The sequence below is a fragment of the Tripterygium wilfordii genome, chromosome 11 (assembly GCF_013401445.1).
Source record: "Tripterygium wilfordii isolate XIE 37 chromosome 11, ASM1340144v1, whole genome shotgun sequence".
Taxonomy (NCBI): domain Eukaryota; kingdom Viridiplantae; phylum Streptophyta; class Magnoliopsida; order Celastrales; family Celastraceae; genus Tripterygium; species Tripterygium wilfordii.
This window is the reverse complement of record NC_052242.1, coordinates 11,236,193-11,249,830: the sequence shown is the minus strand read 5'-3', so window position 1 is coordinate 11,249,830 and position 13,638 is coordinate 11,236,193. Positions and strand designations below refer to the sequence as shown.

At 41.2% G+C, this 13,638-nt stretch overlaps 1 protein-coding gene across 1 annotated transcript; it reads left to right on the top strand.

Moving 5' to 3' along the window:
- The first annotated feature begins 11,134 nt into the window (after positions 1-11,134).
- On the top strand, positions 11,135-13,154 carry LOC120008795 (GDSL esterase/lipase 5-like). The gene is made up of 5 exons (XM_038859164.1): positions 11,135-11,199; positions 11,860-11,896; positions 12,332-12,541; positions 12,619-12,874; positions 12,967-13,154. Exons 1-5 carry the CDS (start codon positions 11,135-11,137, stop codon positions 13,152-13,154), a joined length of 756 nt encoding a protein of 251 aa, XP_038715092.1.
- The last annotated feature ends 484 nt before the right edge of the window (positions 13,155-13,638 follow it).

Below are 13,638 nucleotides of genomic sequence, written 5' to 3'. Positions count from 1 at the left end.
TAAAAAAATCATAACTAATTCCATTTAACTCCGATTAAGGTGATTCTTGTCCCAAAAATTTTCTCTTTAAATCCCCCACTTATGAAAAATATTTCCAGATTTATATCTTAATTTAATTTTTATTCTCCCCAAATCCTGTTTCGTAATCATCGAGGTTCACTCCACCTCGATCAACGCGTCAAAAAAACTATGAATAGTGTAAAAAATCAGGTAAGGATATTACAACTTTTCACAGTCATTCATTTATATCCTTGTTCTCACAATTTTTCAATTACCACATTAAATTATTTTGTACCTTGAAAATTCGGGGTTTCACACAATGAGCGCTATGGTCCCGACTTTTGATATTGAATGTAACACCCCACCTCTCGTTACTAATTATATAAGATCTTGATTTTTCATGGTACAATTAAATCTAAGATGCTATTTGAAAAAAACTAACATAAGGCTTAAGACTTAAACCACATTAAATTTAGTGAGATTAAAAGGTGATTTTGCAAAATTGAAGGGCTAAAGTCGAATTTTGTAAAACCTTAAAAACTACGTGTAAAACATCTTGCTATTCTCTCTCTCACAAAACAATAATTTTCTCAATCCCTAATAGCAGTCGCTAGGCTTGACTATCCCAAAAGTCCCCAAAGTTGACAAGGAGATTGTTGAAATTATGGAGCAACCTGGAAACACCGCCTCAAAAAGAGGAAATAATGTGTGTAACGTTACGATGGAGAGCCGGATTCATGGAACAATCTAGCATCACTACAAATCATTCTTCGAGTCATGAGGAACATGGGTGTTGTGAGCTTCTCTATACTCTCTCTCTAACCGACACGATAGTCAAGATAGTGGCTATGTGGTTCTACTATAGAAGTAACAGCGTGGGGGAAAGATGGTGATTGAGTCTAACCCACGCGATAACTAAAACAGTGGCTTGATTGTGCGTGTAATCTTGTAAATCTTTGTCCTAAATTGACAAACTACGCCGATTGAGATAATTCACTCGAATGACGGGAATGGAGACATTTTGTCATTGATCCATTTTCCAATGGTAACTCCTTGAGAAACATGAGAGTTTGCGCTTATCCTATACTTGACCTTTGATCATAATTTTGTTTTTGACCCTATTAATTATTTCGGCCTTGACCTACTTAAATTATCTTGGCCCAATAATAAAATTTCATTATCCTGGATTTTTATTCAACAAAAAGGCGTGGTCTAGTATCCCATTTCGTTAGGCTCGAATAAGGACCCAAAGGGTGGTGTCTTACACGGGCTAAGTTTCATTCAGTTTATTCAATTGACTTAGTGAAATATTGGCCATATGTCATATCATGTAGATATGTTGGGATAGGAACATGAATGAGTCAAAATGACAATTTTAATAAATGGAAGACTTATCGTAGGACCCATTCAAAGACCCACCAAAAGATTAATCTCCTAGACTACACATCAATAATTCTTCTTCCAACACCCTTCAGTATTGTTTGGACCTGGAGTGGTGTTGCTATGAACCCGATCGAACATCCCCATTGATGTAAGATTTTGAAACACTAATATTATTGCGATTTCAAACTCAAATTATACTCACAAGTGCACGAATCAATAGTACTATAGCTTAGGAAATACGAGTATTATATTCATGGGGGGTTAAATATTAGTCTATTCTAATTCGAAAATTCACTACAATTATCATCGAAATAAAAGACTAAAAAATTTATGGTTATGAAGTTCTGAAATTAAAAGAATAAATTTAAGGAAAATTATGAGAAACTTTCAAAGCACAAAGCGCAAATAGTTGTAGGAGAAAATGAAATTGGTTGAAGTACTAGGGTTCTCATTTCACGATCTTTATTGCATTTAAATTATTTCGTTGTCAATTATCAATCCCACAATGCATGTCAAAAATCAAGTCCTCTGATTCATGTAGTAGTCATGGAATCTAATGTACTACGTCTATTCTTAATTTATAATTATTCATTGTGTCTAGACCGAGTTTAGCAAATAAGAACGCAATTAGATCTATGTCAACCTATATACCGATCACATGAATCATAGCATATTGCGTCTATGTCTACGTAGTCATGGTATTAAAATTGTAAGACGCTTTTCCGAATTTGAGCACGATATATATAAATATGCTTATAACATTGTATTACTATTACAAGTTTTATTCACATTATCATCATGCACATTAAACTTTATTAGACTTTGATTTAATTATCAATGAAAAAGAGCATATGCTTGGTTGTTTGTGTGGTAAATTTTGATGTTCTGTCTTTGTGATGTTATTAAAGAGTTTAAAGTAGTGTCAATACAATTTTATTGAGAGTTTAAAAAGAGTTTGTCAAGATTGTTTTCACAAATCAAGCATAAAATGAATTTAACTGCACCACCTATTTAGTTTAAAAGCATAATAACATCAATCACAATGAAACATATTTAGCATGAAAGGGTTAGAGGATAAGAAATTTAATAAATAAAACAAAAAACTCAAATATAAATATTTTAGTCATATGTGACATATATATTTCCACATGCCGAGTTCTTTTATTATTTTATTCGAATCATATAAGCTCACATGTAATATCCTTACTTGATTTTTACACTATTCATAGTTTTTTTGACGCGTTGATCAAGGTGGAGTAAACCTCGATGATCGCGAACCGGGATTTGGGGAGAATAAAAATTAAATTAAGATAAAAATCTGGAAATATTTTTCATAAGTGGGGGATTTTAAAAGAAAATTTTTGACGCAAGAATCACTCAAATCGGATTTTAATTGGATTTATTATGATTTTTTTAAAGTTAATTGGATTTTTACTTTTGGTGAGTGGCATTTTGGTAAAATTGCAGGGACTACAGTGAAGTTTTAAGTAAATAAGTTAAATACCCAGATTTTTCACTATTTGCAAATACACCCTCTTCCTCACACAACTCTTCTCTCTCTCCCGTGCACGTTTCTCTCTCCTGGCGATTTTCCGATTCCGGCGACGATGACGGTTAGGGCGGTACCAAAAGAAGCGTAGGAGTGAGACGAGTATAACCCAAGTGGAATCACGTCGATCGGAGCCGTGGTTAGGGAGATATCGGAGTTTGAAGTTTCCGGCCACCGTGGGTTTCTTTGGTCGATCCGGCCGATTCCGGCAACGGTTTGGCTTGATTCAGGTATTTATGAGTTCATCTCTTCGAGCTCTTCAATTTGATGTATGGCTTCGTCGATTTTGGTGGCCTGATCGCCGGTGACACCATTGGGTTGGGTTAACCCGAGTTGACCGAGTCAGGGCGAGTTGACTCGGTTGACTGGTGTTTGACCCGGTTTGACACTATTTGACCCGGTTTGACACTGTTTGACCCGGTTTACACTATTTGATCCGGTTTGACACTGGTTGACCCGGTTTGACACTGTTTGACCCGGTTCTATACTGTTTGACCGTTGACTTTGACAGTTGATCGAACGTATTTTCACTGGATTTCCGTATTTTATGTTTTCCGGTGTAGGCGGTGACCCCGATTGAGATTCGGAGCGAGTTGACTTTCGGAGTCAGGGGTTAATCAGGGACGCGTGCTTGGTATTGGTATTCCGATTTTCAGGTAGGGGTTTCCTTACTCTTATTTGTGATTCTAGAGTTTCGGTTTCACGGACTCTTATTATATGGTGGTTTTGTCGATTTTCGGGGGTGAAAATACGGCTTGTTATATGTTTGTTTATATTCTTAGTTGATTATGATTATTGGATTGTTTTTGGGAGTGGAGTGGTTGGTGGTGATTGGAGGTGGTTGATGTAGACTGTGGGGCCCATATAGGAGCCCAATTTATTGGTTATGGATTTACGATGGATGATATATACATAGACCGGGTACGTACCTGTAGACCGATTGAGATGAGGTGCATCACAGGGGACGCTCTCTGGTGTAGGCTATGCTATCTGGATCCGATCCTCATCCAGTTTCGGTGTGGACCTGGACTGGGAGACACCCTACGGGGATTAGGGTGGGTCCAGGGGCGGATTATGGATTACGGATTATGAATTATGGATTTTGGAGTGGATTATGGATTACTGGTGGCCGGGGTTCATGGTTACAGTGCTTTATAGCCTTATCGGCTACTATATTACCTGATTGGATTGTCGATGATTACTTATTTATTGTATTGCTTATTCTGCATCATATTCCTGGATTTCTTATATTTTTTTGGATATCGGTATTTCCTTTCTACGCCCTATTGAGCTTTATAGCTCACCCCTCGTCTTTATTCCCTTTCAGGTGAGTTCGGTGCGGGGGATGGTGGTCAGTGACGGGTTGCGTGAGCTGATGTGTAGCCTCGAGCCGACTATTCTAATAGGGGCATGGATGTTGGTATTGTATTTTGTGTATATTACATGGTTTGGTATCGAGTGGATATATTCCACTGATCCGTTGTTGTATATTTACCCCAGTGGTTATTACTCTTACTATTACTACATATGTTTATTGGGTTTAATTATCGGTTTGGGAATTTGTTCGGGGGATGGGGTGTCCCCTGCCGGTCACGTCTCTGTGGATATAGGTACACTTCGGTATACCTTAGGAGAGAGGGGCGTGACAGTTTGGTATTGGAGCTGTAGGTTTAGAAACTTACAGTGGTTAGGTTACCTAGGTTATCTCGTTGGCTACACATCATGCGCTTCCCGGCTGACCTGGTGAGTTTTTATTTTTTGTGTTTCTTGCTTTTGGATTTATGTATACGTGTGTTATATTTTCCAGATATGGTGGACACACGTAGTACCCGGGAGCGAGGACTGGGACGAGCTAGGGGACGACATGAGGCGGATGAGCCTCAGGGGGTAGATGAGGCGGGTGTGCCCGAGGTAGCCCCGTTAGAGCGTGGGCGAGGACGGAGAGGTAGGGGTGCGAGACGTGGTAGAGGTGGGAGACGTGGGAGGGGTAGAGGTAGGGGCAGGTGGGGAGTGTATATAGACCCAGTGGATGATGTTGAGGAGGATCAAGAGGTACCACCGGTACAGCCAGCACCACAGGGGGTAGAGGCAGTAGTGACCACTTTACGACAGGAGGTCCGAGATGTTACTGAGTTGGTGCGAGCTCTTGGGCAGACTGTTGCGGGACTTGTGACGCAGATTGCTGCTCCAGCCCCAGTTGCATTACAGGCACCTATTGAGGGGCCAGCATTGGTTCCGGCATTGGGTGGGTTACAGGAGGGTGCAGGACAGATTGTGGCGGCACAGGTAGCTCCTTTGGTGACTGACACTTCAATCGAGGAGCTAGCCGAGTTGCGGAAGACGAATCCTCCGGTTTATAAGGGAGTGATAGATCCAGTGGCAGCAGAGGAGTGGCTTCGCCAGCTACGCAGGAAGATGACCTCCTTGCGGATTCCTGAGGAGAGGAGGGCTTTATTAGCTGCGGAGTTTCTCGAGGGGGATGCTTTCACTTGGTGGGAGGTGATGACAGTTAGTCGGGGCAGAGAAGGTATGCCGTGGGCAGAGTTTGAGACAGCTTTTCTGGCACAGTATGTGTCACAGACGGTGCTTGTAGCTAAGGCTAAGGAGTTTCTCGAGTTGATTCAGTCTCCGGACATGACAGTGACACAGTATCAGGCTCGTTTTGAGGAGTTAGGGCGATATGGGGAGGAGTATATTTGCACAGAGGAAAAAAAGATACTGAGATTTAGGAGAGGATTGTCGCCAAAGATTTCACCTCATTTGGCGGCTCAGACTATCACCACCTATCGTGAGTGTATTGATAAGGCACTCGGAGTGGAGAGGACTTTAGTGGAGATTAAGGATTACTGGGAGATTCACAAGAGGAAGCTTGAGAGTTCTACATCTGCTACTGGTGAGAGTAGTCAGCACAGACAGAGGACTGATGCTCGGGGGCAGCAGTAGAGTCAGGGGCAGGGTTCTCAGAGTCAAAGGCAGGGTTACCGAGGACCTAGGCAGGGACAGCAGGGTCCTAGACAGGTTCAGCAGGGGCAGAGATCAGACCAGCAGGGACAGGCTCCGAGGCGGGACCAGCAGCCTCAGCATTGCTATGCTTGTGGTCATGTGGGCCACATGCGTTGGGATTGTCCTAAGGCAAACAACCTGTTATGTTTCCGGTGTGGTCTGCCAGGGCATACCAGGAGAGATTGTCCGCAGGATGGAGGACCTACATTGCCAGTACCTCGAGGTCAGAGGGCTCCAGCTCCAGTTTCAGCATCGGTTTCGATACCGAGAGGTCCTGCAGGACGGGGTAGGCCACCAGCTCAGCAGCAGCAGGTTCAGAGAGGTGGAGTGTATGCACTTGGCCCTGATGCGGTACCAGTAGAGCGAGACCATTTTGGGAGGTAGGTTTCTCTTATTTAGTTCTTGGGCACGTGTTTTGTTTGACACTGGTGCTACGCATTCATTTATTTCTGCATCATTTGCTGAGGCATTGGGTTTAGAGATTACGGGAGTGGCGAGGAGATTTATAGTTGATTCACCCTTAGGACCAGGTACCATGATTAGTGGTATCTGTAGGGACTGTGTGTTTAGTTTCGCAGACCATGAGTTTAGAGCGGATCTGTTTGTGATGCCATTTACTGATTTTGATGTTATTCTTGGATTGGATTGGTTGACTGGGTATGAGGCGATTATAGAGTGTGCTGAGAGGAGGATTACATTGACCACACCTACGGGGAGGGTTAGATTTCGTGGCACGAGGCTTCTTCCGTGTCCACATTTTTTAGATAATCCTCAGTACACTGATTTTGTTATAGCTGGTTTGATTATTTCAGCGTCTAGGGAGGATTCTTCGATCCTTATACCGGTTGTGAAGCATTACATGGATGTTTTTCCTGATGATTTACCGGGGTTGCCACCACAGAGGGAGATTGATTTTGTGATTGAGTTGTATCCGGGTACAGATCAGATTTCTATTCCACCGTACAGGATGGCACCAGCAGAGCTGAAGGAGTTAGATACTCAGTTGATAGGTTTACAGAAGTTGGGTTTTATCAGACCGAGCACTTCACCTTGGGGAGCACCTGTTTTGTTTGTGAAAAAGAAGGATGGTACGATGCGTATGTGTGTGGACTACCGACAGCTGAACAGGGTGACAGTGAAGAACAAATATCCATTGCCGAGGATTAATGATTTGTTTGATCAGTTGAGGGGTAGCCATTATTACTCCAAGATTGATCTCAAATCGGGGTACCACCAGTTGAGGATCCGGTAGGAGGATATTCCGAAGACAGCTTTCCGCACACGGTTTGGCCATTATGAGTACTTGGTTATGCCATTTGGGCTAACCAATGCACCTGCAGCGTTTATGGATTTGATGCACAGGGTGTTTAGGCCGTATCTGGATCCGTTTGTGATTGTGTTCATTGATGACATATTGGTTTATTCAGCCACTGAGGAGGAGCATGTCAGACACTTGGAGATTGTGTTGCAGACGCTCAGAGAGCTTAGACTGTATGCCAAGCTGAGTAAGTGTGAGTTTTGGGTGACTCAGGTGAGATTTTTAGGGCATGTGATTTCTCAGGAGGGTATAGCGGTGGATCCAGCTAAGGTGGAGGCAGTGGTAGCGTGGAGGAGACCGAAGAATGTAGGAGAGATTCGCAGTTTCCTAGGATTGGCAGGTTACTATCGACGTTTTATGGAGGGGTTCTCGCGGATTGCGGCACCGATGACGCATTTGACCTGGAAGGATACTCCGTTTGTATGGACAGACGAGTGTGAGCAGGCTTTCTAGGAGTTGAAGACTCGGCTCACATCACCCCCAGTGTTGGTGATACCAGACAGAGGTATTGGTTATCAGGTGTATTGTGATGCTTCAGGAGTTGGATTGGGTTGTGTGCTGATGCAGTAGGAGAGAGTGGTTGAATATGCTTCACGTTTATTGAAACCGCACGAAAGGAATTATCCTGTGCATGATTTGGAGTTGGCTGCGGTAGTGTTCGCGCTTAAGCAGTGGAGATATTATCTTTATGGAGAGAGGTTTGAGGTATTCTCAGATCACAGGAGTCTTTGGTACTTGTTTACTCAGAGGGATCTAAACCAAAGGCAGCGTAGATGGATGGAGTATCTGGAGGACTTTGATTTTTCTTTACAGTATCATCCGGCAAGGCCAATGTGGTGGCTGACGCCTTGAGTAGGAGATTGGTTGTAGCTCGGTTGGCTATTCAGGAGTTTGGGTTGGTGGACACACTTAGTCAGTATCGACTGGATATAGAGGAGCGTGGAGATGGATTGAGTTTACGGAGTTTGATTGCTCGTCCAGCACTTGTACAGCGGGTGTTGGATGCACAGTTGGGGGATGCATTATTTGATGACATTGAGGATATAGAGAGATGGGTTAGAGGCACCGATGGTGGAGTTAGATTCCGAGGCAGGTTAGTAGTTCCAGAGGATACGGAGTTACGGGAGGAGATACTTCGGGAGGCACACCACTCACGGTTTGCGATGCATCCTGGTGCTACCAAGATGTATCGAGACTTGCGGAGGCAGTATTGGTGGAGTGGCATGAAGAGAGATGTGGCACAGACCGTGACTCGATGTCTTACCTGTCAGCAGGTAAAGGCAGAGCATCGACGGCCTGCTGGACTGTTACAGCCGCTTCCATTACCTGAATGGAAGTGGGAGCATATCACTATGGATTTTGTGATGGGTTTATCTATGACTCCGCAGAGACAGGATGCAGTTTGGGTTGTTGTGGATCGATTGACAAAGACAGCTCATTTTAAGCCTATTCGTCAGACAGATTCGATTGAGTCGTTGACGAGATTATATGTACGGGAGATAGTACGATTGCATGGGGTACCGTTAAGTATTGTGTCTGATCGGGATCCCAGGTTTACTTCACGGTTCTAGGGCAGTTTCCAGGATAGTCTGGGGACGAAACTGAATTTCGGTACAACTTTTCATCCTCAGACTGATGGGCAGAGTGAGCGGACTATTCAGATTCTAGAGGATATGCTTCGGGCTTGTGTGATGGATTTCCGAGGAGATTGGGAGACTCATATTCCTTTAGTGGAATTTGTGTACAATAATAGTTACCAGAGCAGTATTCAGATGGCACCGTTTGAGGCATTATATGGGAGACCTTGTAGATCACCGTTGTGTTGGTCAGAGGTTGGAGACAGACCATTATTGGGTCCAGAGATGGTGCGGCAGACTACTGAGGTGGTGACAGTGATTCGACGGCGGCTTCTGACAGCTCAGTCACGTCAGAAGAGCTACGCGGATAGGAGACGTCGACCTCTAGAGTTTCAGGTGGGGGATCACGTGTTTTTGAGGGTTAGTCCGAGGCGAGGGGTACAGAGATTTGGGAGAGCGGGGAAGTTAGCTCCGAGGTTTATAGGACCATTTGAGATTTTGGAGAGAGTGGGGACGGTAGCTTATCGATTAGCATTACCCCCGCAATTGTCAGAGGTACATGGTGTATTTCATGTGTCTATGTTACGAAGATACCATAGGGACCCTTCTCATATATTAGATTGGTCTACCTTGGAGATTGGTGAGGACGCTACTTTTGAGAACCGTCCTATCAGGGTTGTGGATAGACAGGAGAGGCGACTACGGTCGAAGACCATACCCTTGGTCAAGGTGATATGGCAACATTATGGAGTAGAGGACGCGACCTGGGAGTTGGAGTCTGACATGCGAGCTAGATATCCGGAGTTATTCTCTACCTAGGTATGATTTTAATTTCGGGGACGAAATTTTTCTTAAGGGGGAAAGGATGTAATATCCTTACCTGATTTTTACACTATTCATAGTTTTTTTGACGCGTTGATCAAGGTGGAGTAAACCTCGATGATCGCGAACCGGGATTTGGGGAGAATAAAAATTAAATTAAGATAAAAATCTGGAAATATTTTTCATAAGTGGGGGATTTTAAAAGAAAAATTTTGACGCAAGAATCACTCAAATCGGATTTAAATTGGATTTATTATGATTTTTTTTAAGTTAATTGGATTTTTACTTTTGGTGAGTGGCATTTTGGTAAAATTGCAAGGACTACAGTGAAGTTTTAAGTAAATAAGTTAAATACCCAGATTTTTCACTATTTACAAATACACCCTCTTCCTCACACAACTCTTCTCTCTCTCCCGTGCACGTTTCTCTCTCCTGGCGATTTTCCAATTCCGACAACGATGACGGTCAGGGCTGGTACCAAAAGAAGCGTAGGAGTGAGACGAGTATAACCCAAGTGGAATCACGTCGATCGGAGCTGTGGTTAGGGAGATATCGGAGTTTGAAGTTTCCGGCCACCGTGGGTTTCTTTGGTCAATCCGGCCGATTCCGGCGACGGTTTGGCTTGATTCAGGTATCTATGAGTTCATCTCTTCGAGCTCTTCAATTTTGGGTATTGTCTTTGTATATGTGTTATTTATTTACCCAGTCTGATATCGGGTAGATATGTTTTCTTATTTCCGCTGTTGTACAGATACTCCGACTGTTTTGGGTGGGTGTATATAGGTGGTATTTTGGAGAGATTGTTTCCACATTATGTTTCAGGAGTTGTTACCATTTTATATAATTTACAGATTGGATTAAGGGTTGGTTCGGAGGATGGGTCCCCTGCCGGTTACGTTCTTATGGATATAGGTACACTTCGGTATACCTTAGGAGAGAGGGGCGTGACAACATGTGCCTACGGTTTCAACCGCAACACTACATACAAAAATCATAGGTGAAATATTTACTAGCGATGGCATATTATTTAACTATATATGAAAGCGTCACAAATACTCTACCTGCGGTTTTTATGGTTCAATGCCTTATGATACATTCCCTTTCAGAAGGAATTGTGAATTGTTTATGTGAACATATTAAATTTATTCTTATAAAAAGAAGAAATTCATAGTTTTTCAACTAAATAAGACAATTAGAATATATATACCTTCATTTCTATCCACATACGCTCTTTTTAATTTTCTAGCCGGAATTTTTTTTCCAAGTGTTATTACTCATGGTGGCAAATTAGATTTCTTCATTAACATCCCCATAAATTAAGTATATTTACCACCTTCATCACCAAATTTTTGTCCTAAGTTATTAAATTCAACATCAATCTTCTTTCCGAGTTTAGGGAGATTCCAAATTTCTAAAACAAGGAAACCATTGGTAAGCAGTAGTACTGAACAAAAAATAAGAAAGAAATAAGCTTTTATTAGAATGAAAGGCAAAGAAAAATCATCACGGGTTAATATTAAGTGCATTCAAGAGAACAAACAGAGAAAGTAACTCATTTTGATGTTAATTTACATTATCATAGATACGCCATTTATAGTTAGTCTGCAGCCTCAGGAATCCAATACATTACACTCACCAATAAATTTAATTAGCTGCATTTTGATTTTAGCCATTAATGTTATATATAACACATTTAGAAACTTTCATTGTCTAATGCGCTGTCATGTTTATCTTCAATTACTAATTTCCTATCCTACCTAACGCTCTCCTCTCTCTACCTATAAGCACATGCACACCATATAAAGGCAACAGATTAGCTAGCTGTAACCACACCCCATATCTATATATATATATATACACATTATATATATTTATATATTTTTGTGCACTGTGTGTGTATATATATGTGTATTGTTCGTGTGTTTATATATGTGCAATGTCTGAGCATATATATATATATATATATATATATATCACATGCATATATATAATACATATATAAATATTATAGTAAAAAAGTCGGGTCCGACCCAAAGGCCCGAGCCCTAGAGGCCCGGGCAAGGTCTGGGCCTCATTTTGAGGGCCAAGCCCGATTCTCAAAATCGGGCCTGGGCCCGGCCCATTCCCGACCCCTACCCTCATGCCTTAATACTCACACACACGACACATGATTATCATCTTATTTTGAGGATTTTTTTTTTTGATAGGACACCACTTTATGGTGCCGCTTTGGGCACCAAAGTGGTTAGGACCGGCCTTGTCTATATATATATATATATATATAGGGAATCAAATCTAATCCAAATACTATAAGATTTTCTTCTTAATTTGAGTAATGACTAATTTTTCTTAATATACTCAGTGGGACTACTTGTCTAATAAGCTTCAGAGTAGTGGAATTCAATGGGGTGGTTGAGTTGGGATATCTGAATTCTACTAATCTAGGAGATTCATGCATGAGATATTTCCCCAATACTTACAAGAATCCAAAAAGTCAGCCACATTGGTCCTGAAACACCAAGAACAAACATACATGAGATGATAAAATCTTTCATCAATATAAATTAATGGAAATCAAAATTAATGTTATCAATGTCACATATTATAGTTTCTTGATTGCTTATGGAATTTGGTGGTGATAGATCTTCACACACAGCTAATGATTAATTGTTTGTTCAGGTGATAGATCTTCACCCACAGCTAAGGAACTATAAGAAAGTGGAGACTTGGTTCAGAGATGAATTCGGTAACGTGGAAGCTCAAGAAAGGTTATCACGAGCTGTTCACTTGTTCAGCGTGGGATTGAACGATTACAATGCGGTCATTTCAATAAACATCAGTTCTAACTTTGTAGACATGGTCATTGGAAACATAACAACAGTAATCAAGGTAAGATTAAGGCTCCATATCTGAGTTATTATGATTGAGGGCACTGGTTAATTCATTTAAATGTTGATTCATGGCAGGAAATATATAAAAGTGGAGGTAGAAAGTTCGTTTTTCTTACCTTGTTGGACTTGAGGTTTCTGCCACAGTCACGACTGGCGATATCTAAAGGGAAAGGCAGAGACTTTGAAGAAGCTGCATCTCTCCAAAAGCAGCATAACAAGCACCTCCTCAAGGTGCTTGTTGAGCTAGAGAAGAATATGGACAGTTTCAAGTATCTACTATATGATTTCAACCAGAGTTTTCTAATGAGAGTACGGAATCCCACCCATTATGGTACGTGATTTTATCGTAATATGTCTTACATTATTCTTAACTATCTCATGTTAAATCGGAAATTAACAACTTGTGTATAAATAATGGTGCAGGTTTTATAGAAGAGAGGGCAGCATGTTGTGGATTCGGGAAGTTCAGGGGATCTTGCATGTGTGGATTATTTTGGGACTCCGCTCATCCAACTCAAAAGGTGGACAAGCAGATGGCGCATGAGATGTGGAGAGGGAGAGCTTATCAAATTGGACCTTATAGCGTGAAACAATTATTCCATTTGGATTAATTGTTCTGCTATGTATGAAAATAAAATTTGAAAGAAAGAGCTGTAGCTGTAGCTGTTCATTGAAAATGCTTCAAACATGTTATTGATTTAGGCTGTTTAGACATCGAATGTGATCAGTTATGACTATTATTGATTTTAGTTATGAGATTTGCCGACTACTAAAATTGCCGGGAAATGTTTTATTATTTAGTGGCATTTGTAATTGCCACTGAACGTTTGAATATTGGATCTCTAGTGATCAATAGAATTGCCGTTAAAACTACAAACCATTTCAGACATTTGCATTAATCGAATGCAATCAAATCACTGTAAAAAAATAGGAGCATAAAAACAAACAAAATACAATACATTAATATTAATGAATGAAATTTTATAATAAACAATCATTTGTTCCAATCCGTTTCATATGTAAACCATAATTCATGATATCAGATACTAATAAATTTTAGACCATATAAAATTAGTCTCACATTGAGAAACTTAA